A 13312-nucleotide genomic window follows, 5' to 3' on the forward strand; every position below is an offset into this window, starting at 1 on the left:
TGAGACACTTGTCCCACTGTGACACACGGTGGTGAATGGCTGTCTCATAAAATTCCTGGGACTGTGATGTTAACCAGTTCCATACGTACAGCTGGACGTTGTCGTCCGAGGTGGATTGTTTGCCCCTCAGAGCCTTTTTAAGGGGACCAAAAATGGCATAATCACTGGGAGAGAAGTCTGGACTGTATGGAGGGTGACCAAGAACCTCCCATTTGAATTTGGGCCGTATGAGGCTTTGCATTGCCGTGGAGCAGAATGACCCCACAGGTGAGATTGCCTGGTTGTTTTGATTTGATCGCTTGGCAAAGGGTGGTTAAGGTTTGCGAGTAATGCTGGGCATTCACTGTTGTCCCGTGCTGCAGGAAGTGAATCGCAAGGGGGCCATCTTGGAAAGAAGAACGTCAGCATAACCTTTCCTTACTCATGTGGATGGCCTTGGCTTTTTTTGGTTGTGGTGACCCTGGATGCTTCCACTGGAGATTTTGTAGTTTTGATTCTGGTTTGAAGTGATGACACCATGACTCATCTCCAGCCACCACTTGTGCCAAGAACGCATTCCCTTCCCAAGCATAGCACTGCAGATGAGCAAGACAGTGGGCCATTCAACATGCTTGCTGGCGTAGTTGAAGACTGTGGGGCACCCATTGGGCACACAAATTGTACATGAGCAGTCATTCTTTATGATAGTGTGAACACTTCCGACGCTCAATCCAACCACGGCGGCTACGGCTTTCACTGTCACATGGTGGTCCTGGGTAATGAGTGCATCTACCAGCTGGACGATGTCATCGGTAATTCAGTGTGGTGCTCCAGGCCGTGCATCTTCAGCTAACGACACCTGTCCTTCCCTGAAGCGCTTGTGCCATGCCTTGACCCTTGCAAGGGACATACAGTCTTCGCCATACACTTGTGACATTTGTTGATGAATGTCCGTTCCTCCTACTCCTTTTGCTGTCAGATAATGAACAGCTCTTTGCTCTTCTGTTGACACCCCCATGTCACTGTTTGCAATGCGACTGGCAGTGATGGACAATTGATGCGTGCTGCTGCTAGCTATGTATAGTCATGTGGCATGCATGCATGCCCTCTAGCAATGGGCTGTGAACTTCCATGCTGTAGTCGGAACCACACCTCATTACGCACGCCACGATATTACCCTTCTGCCACCAGTTTGCACATTCCAGACTCCAGATCATTTCTTTTTGAATGCCCCTTATATTTTATACACAACAAAGGGACCAGATGCCTCAGTAGGTAACATAAATTTCCACTCAATAGCTCCAACCAGTCCCTGGAGAATTCATGCTATGTAATGGTCGAGCTTTACAATAGTCGATTTATAAATTACAAGAATTTTAATACAAGTTAACAGTTTTCGGAATTTTTCATAAATATTGCTGCTAATTCTCATCTCTTGCTAAATATTATGCTGCTAGGTCAAGTGGAAGGCACCTGCAATGGTCAATAAGTGAGTTATTGATTACCAAAGTATCTGACATAAATTGCTGTAGTTGTCAATGCATTGCCTTAGAATTTTCTATTTTGTACACAATGAAGGAACCACATACCTTAGTATGTGTCATAAATTTCCACTCGATAGCTCCACCCAGTCCCCAGAGAAAATAGTCGTATATCAGTGGACAAAGCATCTCTCCAAGTTTTAAACTCACATTACAAGTGATCACAAAGGGCATTACCTGTGTCTTGGCAAGCGTCAAAATGTGCTAGCACTTCCTTGAAGTCACTAACATAATATGACCAGAAAGGCTTGACGACAGACCACTTTGGTAATCTAGGCATTTGGTTGTCTGCTTGCAGGTGTGGATTAATTCAGTGTGACAATTCAGAGTGATGATTTGTCAACATGTTGTGACATGTCTGTCCCTTTGTCCTTCTGGCACTATGTAGGGTCAGAGGCATCTGTGTGTGTGGTTGTGTGTGTGTGTGTGTTTGAGCTGTAGCTTGAAAAAGGATTGATAACAAAAAGTAGCAAGTTCTCTTTCTCTTTTGTGTGTGCCTGTGGATGACTCAACATTTCTGCTTTTTGGTGAATGGCCTCCTTTACTCCTACATCATTTATATTCTACCAGAACTTACCTCCTCATTTTTAGACATTAATTTGAATTATAACATCGTGTAAAAATGTTTGTTTCATGGAAAGTTACAAGAAACTAAAAAAGCCAATTTCTTAAAACAATTAAGTTACTCTGAGACTTCTACAGGCAGTTCCTGGTACAAGGAGACTCCATTAGGACACCTGCAACAACTTTTGTTAACTGTCCATAGAGCACTTTAGGCAAGGAATCAGAACAAAGGCAAAAAACCAATGCACTGATTGCAGAATTCAGTCAGGACAATTATGCCAGTCATTTTCCTACATTTTGGAGCAGAAAAACCATTTCACAATCAAAAAGTAGATATCTGTTGTCTAATATAGCAACACTCTTCTGGCTACTTGCAAAATAGCTAAACATTTGAATATAATTCATTCCTCTGTTTCAATTTTTTTACTCCTGCCCTGCTACGATTCAATATTGTTTCAACAGATGGTTAATTGAATGGGACCATTTCTTCATTGGTAGCTGTTCATAAATATGACTCATATGACTCAAAACCTTGTCTATTCTCTTGCTTCATGTACATCTGGGAACTAAAACAAAATTTCATCAAAGAAAAATAAATTTTCAGTGTGCTTCCAACAAACAACAGAATCTTTGTTTATCTTTATTTCATAATTTAAATTTGCTAATTTTTAATGACATAGTATCAGTAAGTACTCCATACCATTCCGGCATGCATTGCTTCCACATCAAGTTATAGTGTTCTGAAACAAGTGACAGACATCAAATGAAACTTATAAGAGGAATTGAATCCCATAGGGATGTCCAACAGTACAGAACTCCTCCTACTCAACATTCAGGGTTTCTTGAGGTGCATTTTTTAAATTATTGTTTACTTTTCACTACAGACCACAGGAAGGGGATTCGCAAGCAGGCAAAGGCACTGAAAGTTGCACATATCATGCGACACCAATACATTTAGCCCGAGAGAAATGCAAGCAACAAACCTCAAAGCATTTGAATTAGACCTTTCCTGCAACTGAAAACAAAAACAAGGGTAATTAATTGTGGCAACCTGTTAGATAACATGCATGCTCATGTGGTTAAAAAATGTGTTATTAATGACAACAAGGCAACAATCATTAGCATCTGGCAAAATTCCAGAAGTCCATTGTTTTGAACATGTAATTCATTGTTTTCCATTACCAGTGCACGAGAAACTGTTTCAGACTCACTACCTTCAAAAATAAAGTCGCATTATTTCCTGCTTGACTTAAGTTATAAAATATCTGAAAACAAATATTACTTGAGTAGCATACAGTTTTTGAACAAATTATCTTCCTCTCAGTCTGGAATATATTACTGTCTACATTCAAAATTTGATTAGACAAAGCATATATGAATTCTGGTTTCTTCAATTTAATACCAGTACTGCAAAAGTTTTGGACTTGGCATTCAGAACAAACATTACATGTACAATGTAGACACCAGAGAAAATGTGTGAAAGAATTATCACTCCAGGAGAACTTGTAAGAACAAAGGTGGTAAGAATGTGGAACACATACTAACACGACACTCATTTTTAGTAGACTTCAAGGCAGTGGCTGATACCAGTGTAACTAATAAAGTTTCACTATATAATAATGGAAACTTATTGTCTCATGTGATGATAGAAACTGTATTTTTTTATTTCTCCTCATTTATCCGAATGCACTTAACATTAAGCTCTGTAAATTTTTGAGAGAATACTGGTGATGACCAGAAGTTATCTTTTTAAAAAGTAGACAGTAAAGGAGAAGAACTGTAGGGTTGCGGTGATGAGTATTTATGCATCATACAGTATTATCGAGAAAATCATGCCTATTAAGTTTCATGAGTGGTGGATATGGCAGTAAGGGTAATTGGCAATTATAGATTTCAAAAATTGCCACTGCCTTGGGGAAATCCAAGAGACTGGAGTAGTCTCTTATTTAGTTTATCCAGCTTATAGACACAGTCATCAGCATCATCAGCAGCTGCAGCAGATACTAAAGGAACACCTTGTTGATGTAGCCATCCTTCTCTGTCCCTCACTATCTTTATGATTTGATTTTAGTTGCTGCATTTCATACTACTCACAAAATTTAGTAATATGAATGTTACGGGCGGATCAAAACTTTTTATTTTTCCGTTTCCAAGAGAAAAATAGTTTTCAACTTGCTAAGAATAGGGAAAGAAATATTGTTTAATCACCTGTAAAATGGTATCAATGTTAGACTGTGCAAAAAGGGGCACATTGAATAACGAAATAACCTGAATTTCAAAAGAAACATTTTTCGCCACATTTCATGAGAAAAATAATGTATTACTTGTAGTCGGTGCATTCTTGTTGCTTCTGCTGTAATTAAAATCGTCACAGAGAATATAGACTGTGATATTACTAACAATCTGTAGAACAATTGTGAGGAATTCGGCCTCAGAATAATCGTATTCTTAGCACCTATCATTGGCCGTTACTTTTCGCACTTCTCTGCGACAGCGATAGAAAAATGCGATTGGTGTTTCCAAAAGTATTTATATTTGGTATAAATTAATTACAAATGTTATATCCGGATGCAGACGGCGGGTTTACAATTATCGAATCTTATCGGTTTATGCGAGTGTGCCATCGATATGCGAATTATATCGCTGTTCGTGGAACCAATGTTGAATCTAAATTCAAACACATGCGCGCGTTGTTCAATATTGCATGTATTTTATGTATAAAGTTTTCGGTTGCTTACGCTGTATCATGCTTGTTCCTCTTACGCTTTTCGGCAGGAGACGCTGTTACATGTAAGTAACGGCGCCTTCCATATCAATGTAGTATCGAACAAATTATTTCTAATCATTAAGTTGAAAGCAATTTTTAGATCGTTATTTATGCTACAGTGCAATAGAAAAATCATAGCTAATTTTATATAGGTGTACAAATTGTTCTATAATTCACATTATTTACTGAATTTCAGTTTTAGTTCACACGAAACGAAAGTTGGCAACGATAAACAACGGCTTTGCTGTATTATCACGACCTTCTTATAACTCGTAGTGGTTGTCCGTTATGCGATGTAGGCATCGCACGCAGGGGCGATAAATTTAAATTCCAACTTTTGTTTTTATTCTCATTTTTGGATTTAATAAGTTTGCCATCCAGTAGGTAGTGGGTTGACCACAATTACGTCAGAGAAACGTGTACAGGTATATCTCGAACAGGTCCGTGGGACATTCAGCAGGCTAGCGGATAAGGCTTTCAATCCCAAGTCAGCCTCAGTAATTAGTGCTGTATCTTTCCTAATTGAAATTTTCGTTTGACTAACAACATTGTTGTTGACCTTTTGATCAGAGAGTAATAAATGTACTAATTTCTTCTCTGAAAGTGTATTTTTAAGTCTTCTTGCCGTGTAAGTTGACAATGAGGACTTGTTTGAACACTCTTATAATATACTGATGAATCTAGAAGCAACTTCACCTACAGAGAATCATTTCTTGCCACTTAGTTCAGCACTGCAAATTATGGAAAAGGAAAACGAATGCAAAAAAATTATGAGGCAGCGATGCTTTGGGAATATGAGGTGCAGAGGACATAAAGCTTGAATTCAGGAGAGTGTATGGCCCTTCCCTGTGGAGATACAGTGATCCTATGAGGGATTCTATCATGACAGTACAGATTCTAAGTTGTTGTCCAAGGTCGATACTACTGCTTTCCTTGAGAATACATGTACTGTAGGCCTATATAAAATCAAGCAGTGCATTGACTTTACTGTATTAGCCTTCTTTGTGAATGAGTATGGAGATGAAAACTGCAAACACCTGAAAGATCAAGGAATGGTGCCTATAGCTCATAGGACATTTTGGGTTTGATGAGTTGTGTGCCTGAATGGTACCACACTTCTATAATGACTTTAGATGTGACACAGTTAATGGCAGGAAGCGTGGCTGAAAAACAGTTTTAAAATACAGCAGTGTTTCCTTCACATCAGAAGGAAATGACAGTTGATCACAACATAAGGGGTCCTATGCCATCCAGTAGGTAGTGGGTTGACCACAATCAAGGAATGGTGCCTATAGCTCATGGGACATTTTGGGTTTGATGAGTTGTGTGCCTGAATGGTACCACACTTCTATAATGACTTTAGATGTGACACAGTTAATGGCAGGAAGCGTGGCTGAAAAACAGTTTTAAAATACAGCAGTGTTTCCTTCACATCAGAAGGAAATGACAGTCGATCACAACATAAGGGGTCCTATGCCTTACCCTGCAATAGGCATTAAAACTTACTAACAGAGCAAATGTGTTGGTGGACAGGGGCTCCCGTCTAGACCTTCGCTGTTTGTAAGCAACTAAGAGTACCTTTCCTTTCTGTTATTCAGCAATTCCATTGATTTTGCTTTTGATAATTAATATTTCTTTATTGGGGTGGCGATGATTCTGCTGTGGTTCAGTTTAAATATGACGTATGATACTGAAGTTGACAGATTGGTCATATTGTGAGCACTGGAGCAACATTGGAAAGCCGGCATGGGTAATTGTGTGTTTCTTCATTCCCCAAAAATTCTCCCAACTGCATTCAGTTTCCTAGACAACATCATGCTGAGTGCATTCTGTTTTTATACAGGGATGCTGAGGGGACAGAATTTTTTATTTCCACACACAGTGTTATCTGTCTGCAGAAGTTGAACTGAGCTGTCAGCTCAGATCGTCATCTAATGGTCAGAGGTGCCACTATTGCCACTGGATTTAATAAAGACATCATGCACCTCTGTCTTACACATTAGTTGGGAATTTACAAATATTGTGCAAAACTTGCTTTCAAAAATTCCAGCCAAACAAATGGTTATGGCAGGTGACATTTGTATGCAGGGTAATGTTGCTAAATGGATATAAACTGCAGGAAACATTTCCTAAGAAGATAGGCCTAAAGAGCAAATAGATTGTATTGACACATGGGCAGAAATTCATGGTGTGCATGTATTAATTCATGTCATCTGCACAGTCCAATGCAACACACATCAACCTCCGATGAGACACTACTGGGTAAGGTGTTTGAAATGACCCCCACGGGCCTCTAAAGCATTTGCTAACATGAGGCGGTAGCAATGGATTACACATTCAAATGCGACATCCTGCAAGTGAATGGCATTACAGGCAACAGGAATGTGTTATTGCAGTGTATGCATGTTTGGGATGTGTGTCAAATACACAACTTCTTTCAGGTGTCCCCACACGTAGAAATCTAAATGGCCGAGGCTCAATGACCAGACCAGCTACGGGACTCGACCGTCTTGTCCGATCCATTGGCCAAGGTAGATGTTATCGAGATGCCTCCGTGCAGGAATTTGAAAGTGTGCTGGAGTACCATCATGTAGTGGTTATATTAGCCTTCCTACCACCAAAGACACTTCTCCCAGCAAGGGAGGCAGTGCACCTGCAGGAATTACAGATACCCCTTGGGTGTAGGATGACTGGAACCAGGAGATGGTCTTGCTGACGGTTCATTATGACGATTCTCTATACTACACAGGTGGATGTTGTGAAGGTTGAAGACACTGTCCCATGTAATGGATGTGAAGGAGAATGCTCCACACAGTTGCCTGACTTACCTCGTGATGGTGAGCCACCTATCTGGTGCTGATACCAGGGCCATATGCTACAATGTTCAACACCAATTCAGCCAAGGCTCACATATGAGGGGCATTCAATAAGTAATGCAACACATTTTTTTTTCTCTCAGCCAATTCCAGTTGAAAAAATATGAAATTTGTTGTGGTACCTCATGGAACATTCCCAATTCAGTTCCTATAGTTTCATGAAGTCCCGATAGGTGACAGCACTATATGTAACCTTTAAAATGGCGTCTGCAATGGAGGTGTGTTCCAAGCAGAGAGATGTCATTGAGTTTCTTTTGGCAGAAAGGTAGAGCATCGCAGATATTCATAGGTGCTTGCAGAATGTCTACAGAGACCTGGTAGTGAACAAAAGCCCGGTAGATGGTTGAGCAAAGTGTCTGACATCACCACAACAAGGTCACACAAACCTGCCCAGTCTCCCATGTACTGGCCAGCAGCATACAGTTGTGACTCCTGCAATGTGTTCATCACCACAAAAATGCAAACATACTTGTCCTTCCCTATGACAATTAAAGGCTCACACAAGGCTGCATACCCAAGAGGAGCTCACAAAACTTCACTGGACTGTTCTTCCTCATCCACCCTACAGCCCGGATCTCACATCTTCCAGCTTCCATCTGTTTAGCACCTGAAGGATGCCCTGACACTGCCTTAGAGGTGTCGGATGCACTCCACGCGAAGCACTATGTGAATGATGGGGGAGATTATTGATGCAGCAAGACATTGGCTCTGATGTCAACCAGTGCTGTGGAAACATGCGGGCAAACAAGCCCCTGATAAGGTGGCATAAGGCTGTCACATTGCACATAGATTAAGTTGAAAAATAGAGTTTTGTAGCCAAAAGACTGAAGAATAATATGGTGTATTGGAATCCTGAATAAAACCAACTTTCTTTCAGAAAAGAAATAGTGTTGTGTTCTTTATTGAGTGCCCCTTGTCTATACCTGACACACCTGCCTTTCTTCGTTACCAATTCCAGTAAACATCCCAGTCACACACAAACCATGGAATACTGTCACAGACAGTTTATGATGTAATTGTTATAGGCAAGCCTGGCAAGGATACTTTTTCTTGTACTGTCATGCTGCTTCCCACCCATTGCCATTTGCCTGTCTGTATGTAAAGACTATTTTGGCCTGTTCCTGTATGGTATACTGAGCCATCACCTCTCAGCAGTGCACTACATGACTTGCGTCCACACCAGAGGGAGTCGACAACAGCAGTGAAGCAGATACCCCCATGTACTGATGTACTAGTGCACCACCATCATTGACACCATTATAGCAGAGCAGAGCTAAAACTCTAGTACAGACAGAAAATTTCCACTTAGCTGGTGTGTTATCATATGTGCTTTCAGTCACTGAAACCTACACTGTCAATGCAACTTTGGAATGCAATTACAGCCATATGTCCATTTGGCATGTTTTGCTCCTTTATCCTATCAGGGGCCATTTCCTGCAATTTCTCCCATTTATGAAAATTACCTTGTATCTGAGTAGCATCCTGAGATAAGGAGGCAAAGTAATAAGAAGGAAAAAAAGATATGAGAAATGCACAAAAAGGCCAGAGGTGAAAGAAGTCATTACAGAAAAAATCCAAAGGCTGACTTTAGGAGTGAAATCCAGTATTTTGAATTTCAGGGCTTTATTTTTGTTGGCGTATTTAATTTTGGTCTTTATGAATTAAAGCCTTCCCATGGCAGGTTTGGCATCAAGTCTGTTGCAATATTTATTTTTGTTAACAAGTAAGCTGATAAGCCTGTTTCGCTTGTGTAAGTAGTTGCAAACAGTAAAAGCAACAACACAGCTTCTTGCACCCAGGGATCAATACAGACTTCTTTGGGGCCAGTGTTGCATTCATACAAACTATTCAAACTAGTAAGCAAAAGTGACAGTTAACTGTTGTTCTACTTTTTCTCAATTTTGTAGAGATGTTAATATTTTTTAAGTTACTTTCTTGAGTATAAAGAAAAAAGACATGTTAGTTTCACATAACCCACAGGTGATGTCCACGAAATCCCAGGGTTCCAGGGAACACAGTTTAAGAAATGCTGCACTAAAGAGTCAAATCACACCTGTTGAGGAAGACAAAGAAGAATTTCCACATGGGCAGTGGGGGGGATATCAGAGTTGTTTTATGGAATGCGTGTTCCTGGCATACTGAACTTGGGTGAGGAACAGTGACTCAAACCTAGTCTCCTGCATTTAATGAGAGATGATCTTACTGCTGAGTTATCTGAGCACTTCGTGGTCTAATTCAAAGCACACATCCCACTAAAAGTGACATTCATGCCGTGTTTTTACAGATTTTCGCCGTTGTGCTCAAGATAATACAGTAGTGCCTGAGAAAGGTAGGAAATACATCATGTACACACAGTTTAAACAAATATCTCATACTTGATTTTCTGTTTATAATATTTTTGCATGCATTTTTTTTTGTTTTCTAGCAGTTATTAAATATTTGAAGTAAAATTATAATTTTCTTATTGTTGTTCAAATGAGAATTCATTTTATGCTTTACTGTGCAAAGAGGTTTGGAAAAAATGTGTCAAATGCACTTGAAAATTTTCAAAGGTCATTTATGGTCAGATGTCATACTTAACAAACTGACCTTACTTCATAATGTTACATTCCATCCTGGATATTCCATTGTTTGACCTTATTTCGTCTATAATATAATTTGCAAACATAAAGTTAAATAGAACTATAGATAGAACATACATGCTTGCAGGCACCTTAATTTTAAGTGATGTGCTGTATCAGCACTTTCTCCATGCAGCATGCCACTTTGCTGCATGCTCTACTAGTATAATGCATCAAGTGCAGATGGCATCCCTACTTGTTCCTCTGTTCTCTTTTTTGTGTAACATGCATGGTGAAGGTAGGTCCAGTAAGAGTTGTATATGCATGGTGCCAGCAGTGTTTTAATGTGAAGCTCTGAAACCCTCACAGCAGTTATAACTCAGTGGTACCAAGATCGAATTCCTATATATCTCTACAGCAAAAACAGTATGCATTTCTAAAAATAATTATAAATCAGCAATGCAGTGCTATGCACAATATGCAATAATTTTACTTTTCTGAGGCCTGAAAATTGTAAGAGAAGATTTTAACTTCATGTGAGAGGAAGATAGTTCATCCATTGTCACCACAATGCAATCAGGCTATTTTCACAAATCAAATGATGGTATAGTTTTAAATAATGTTTTCCACAACAGTGGAATCACTACTGACACTTCTGGAATTCATTACTCAAATTTGCACTGTCAGTCTTTAAGAGCAGCATCTCCATAAGTACATCATTCAGGTTAACTATTAATTTTTTATGTAATAGTGCAACTACCAGAACTTAGTGAGTGACTTGTGTGGACTATTGTCCATTATTGATTCAAACTAGTGTAAAGCAATCATTAAAAAATAAAAGCTATTGAATTACTTGGATGACAGGTAAAACTGACTTGCTGATTGATTACCACATAACATTTAAAATTCTCATTTCCAGAGTTGGAGGTAAAAGTCCCAACACTCTGAAATTCTGACAAATGAGGATTGTTGTCTGCTGTCAGTATCACCTGCATCTTTTGCATTAATGTATGGGATGAGTAGAAAGTCATGTATCCCTGAAAGCAAAACTTAAGAGATAGCTAACAAGTATAAGTATACCACTATTAGAAAGCAAATAGTACAATTAGCCTTCACTTATCTTGGTGTTAGACGGAAAGATGTTCTGGGAAATGATAGAAGTGAGTGAACAAAAGTCTCTCTTTGTGAAGTAGTAATTTAAAGACTCTTGTGGGAGTAATCATTCATGCATGCAAAGCCTTTGAATTATGACTTGTCAAGAGAGAAATATTTTTTCTTGAATTTACCAGACATATAATTTAAAAGAATGAGATTTAGTTTGTATCTTAATTTGTAAATAATTTTTTGAGCAGTCAGTACACATATTTGTTTGTTAAGTATGCTTTTTACTTTAGTGTTAAAATAAAAAAAAAAATCACATTTAGCAGGTAGTTTAGACCCATGTCAACTACAGTATGGTATTAGGAAAGACAATAAGGCCAGGTAAGTGAAGAATATTAATAGACTGAATAACAGCAAAAGGTTACGTGTGCATGATATAGTATGAATGGGAAATTAGATGACAGGCAGAATACTGAAAAATTTGAAATTCATATATCTCTGTTTTCTACTGAGCTGCCATAAATGGAATCATGATGTAAAGACTGCCCTTGTATTAGTGTGTACTAACATATATAACAGTATAAATTGAGCATTGAGTATTTTTATTCTCATTTTAAGTGACTGACATACTTAATATTGCTAGGCATGGATGTTACCACATACATATAAAACATCTGAGATAATGCCATTCTGATTCTTGCATCTTCATCATTGATTTGTGTGAATATGTTCACATTTCTATTTTATAATGATTATTAGACCTGTTGATTCACCCATATAGTTAAATGCACTGAGTACTGGCTTACAAAACAGGGTGGTAAGCTAGACACAGACTGAATCTACACGCCACTATAATGGCAATTATTCTGATTATCATTTGTTTGGTGGTTTTCTACATTTGTCTAAGTAGATGTCTGCTTGAATCACTGACTCTACACCAGATACACAACACACAGAACAAAGTGTAAATGATTCACAGATATGTGGTATATAGAATTTTTATCCCACAGGGCAAATTATGTTTGTGATGGCAGAAAGCATACCCAACAACAAAATAAAAATTATTGCCATATCAATAGGGATTGCTCTCTCATATGAAAACGTTTCTGCAATATCTAAACTGTGTCAGATTTGGACTTGCGGGCCAAAGCCTTGAAAAGGCAGTTTGCAGCACATACAGAATTAGTGAGACTAAGGGTTATGTGTTACCTTCTTTATGGTGTCTGGACGATTCTACCATGCAGTTAACATGGGTGTCTCAGTTCTTAAGGGACTTGCCGGTGAAAGCCAAAGAACAAGGTTCAACTCCCAGTCTAGCATGCAATCAGTCTACGAATTTCATTACAGTATAAACTGCGCTGGAGAAAGATTCATTCTGGATAATGTAAATGAACTGAAACACAGTGTTAGAATAGAAGACAAGGGCTGCAAAGGCTGACAGAAGTGATAAGGTTTTACACACACACACACACACACACACACACACACACACACACACACTAGTGTGTATAAACTAGAATTTTCTGTTATATAGAAAAAAAGTATTTTCTGCTGTGAATAATGAGTGACTCAAAGAAAGAGGAAACAACATAGTAGACACGCAGATCTCAATTGTGTGTGCACTTTCATTGTGGGCAGAGTGAGGATTGCTATGTAACATAGCAAAGGTAGACTTTAGGCCTTGTTTTGCAGGGTAGAGCTCGTAAACACCATCAAGATGTTAAAATGTAAATCTCAGTTTCAGCATTGTGAAATACTGAATGTGTCATGATGTATCAATGCTTTGGCATTATTTCTGAGCTACAGGAAATGTTTGTGATAGTTTGGCGAAGAATAGCAACTCGGGTATCTTAATTTAACTGCTTGAAAAATCCAGTAGTAACTGCAGAGGCTACAGTTATCTCAGGATTTGGAGTTAAGCAA

At 38.8% G+C, this 13312-nt stretch overlaps 1 protein-coding gene across 3 annotated transcripts in view; it reads right to left on the reverse strand.

Moving 5' to 3' along the window:
- The window catches only part of LOC126215347 (uncharacterized), a 286938-nt gene that overhangs the window by 16609 nt on the left and 257017 nt on the right, over positions 1–13312 (reverse strand). The window contains exon 8 of one of the 3 annotated variants that reach the window (XM_049942033.1): positions 3068–3099. The exons of the other annotated variants lie outside the window; for them this stretch is intronic. Coding sequence (XP_049797990.1) covers positions 3083–3099 — 17 coding nt within the window. The 3' untranslated portion in view covers positions 3068–3082. The remainder of the gene's footprint in view (positions 1–3067; positions 3100–13312) is intronic. 3 annotated transcript variants of the gene reach the window in all.

Source organism: Schistocerca nitens, chromosome 12 (genome assembly GCF_023898315.1).
Source record: "Schistocerca nitens isolate TAMUIC-IGC-003100 chromosome 12, iqSchNite1.1, whole genome shotgun sequence".
NCBI classification, from domain to species: domain Eukaryota; kingdom Metazoa; phylum Arthropoda; class Insecta; order Orthoptera; family Acrididae; genus Schistocerca; species Schistocerca nitens.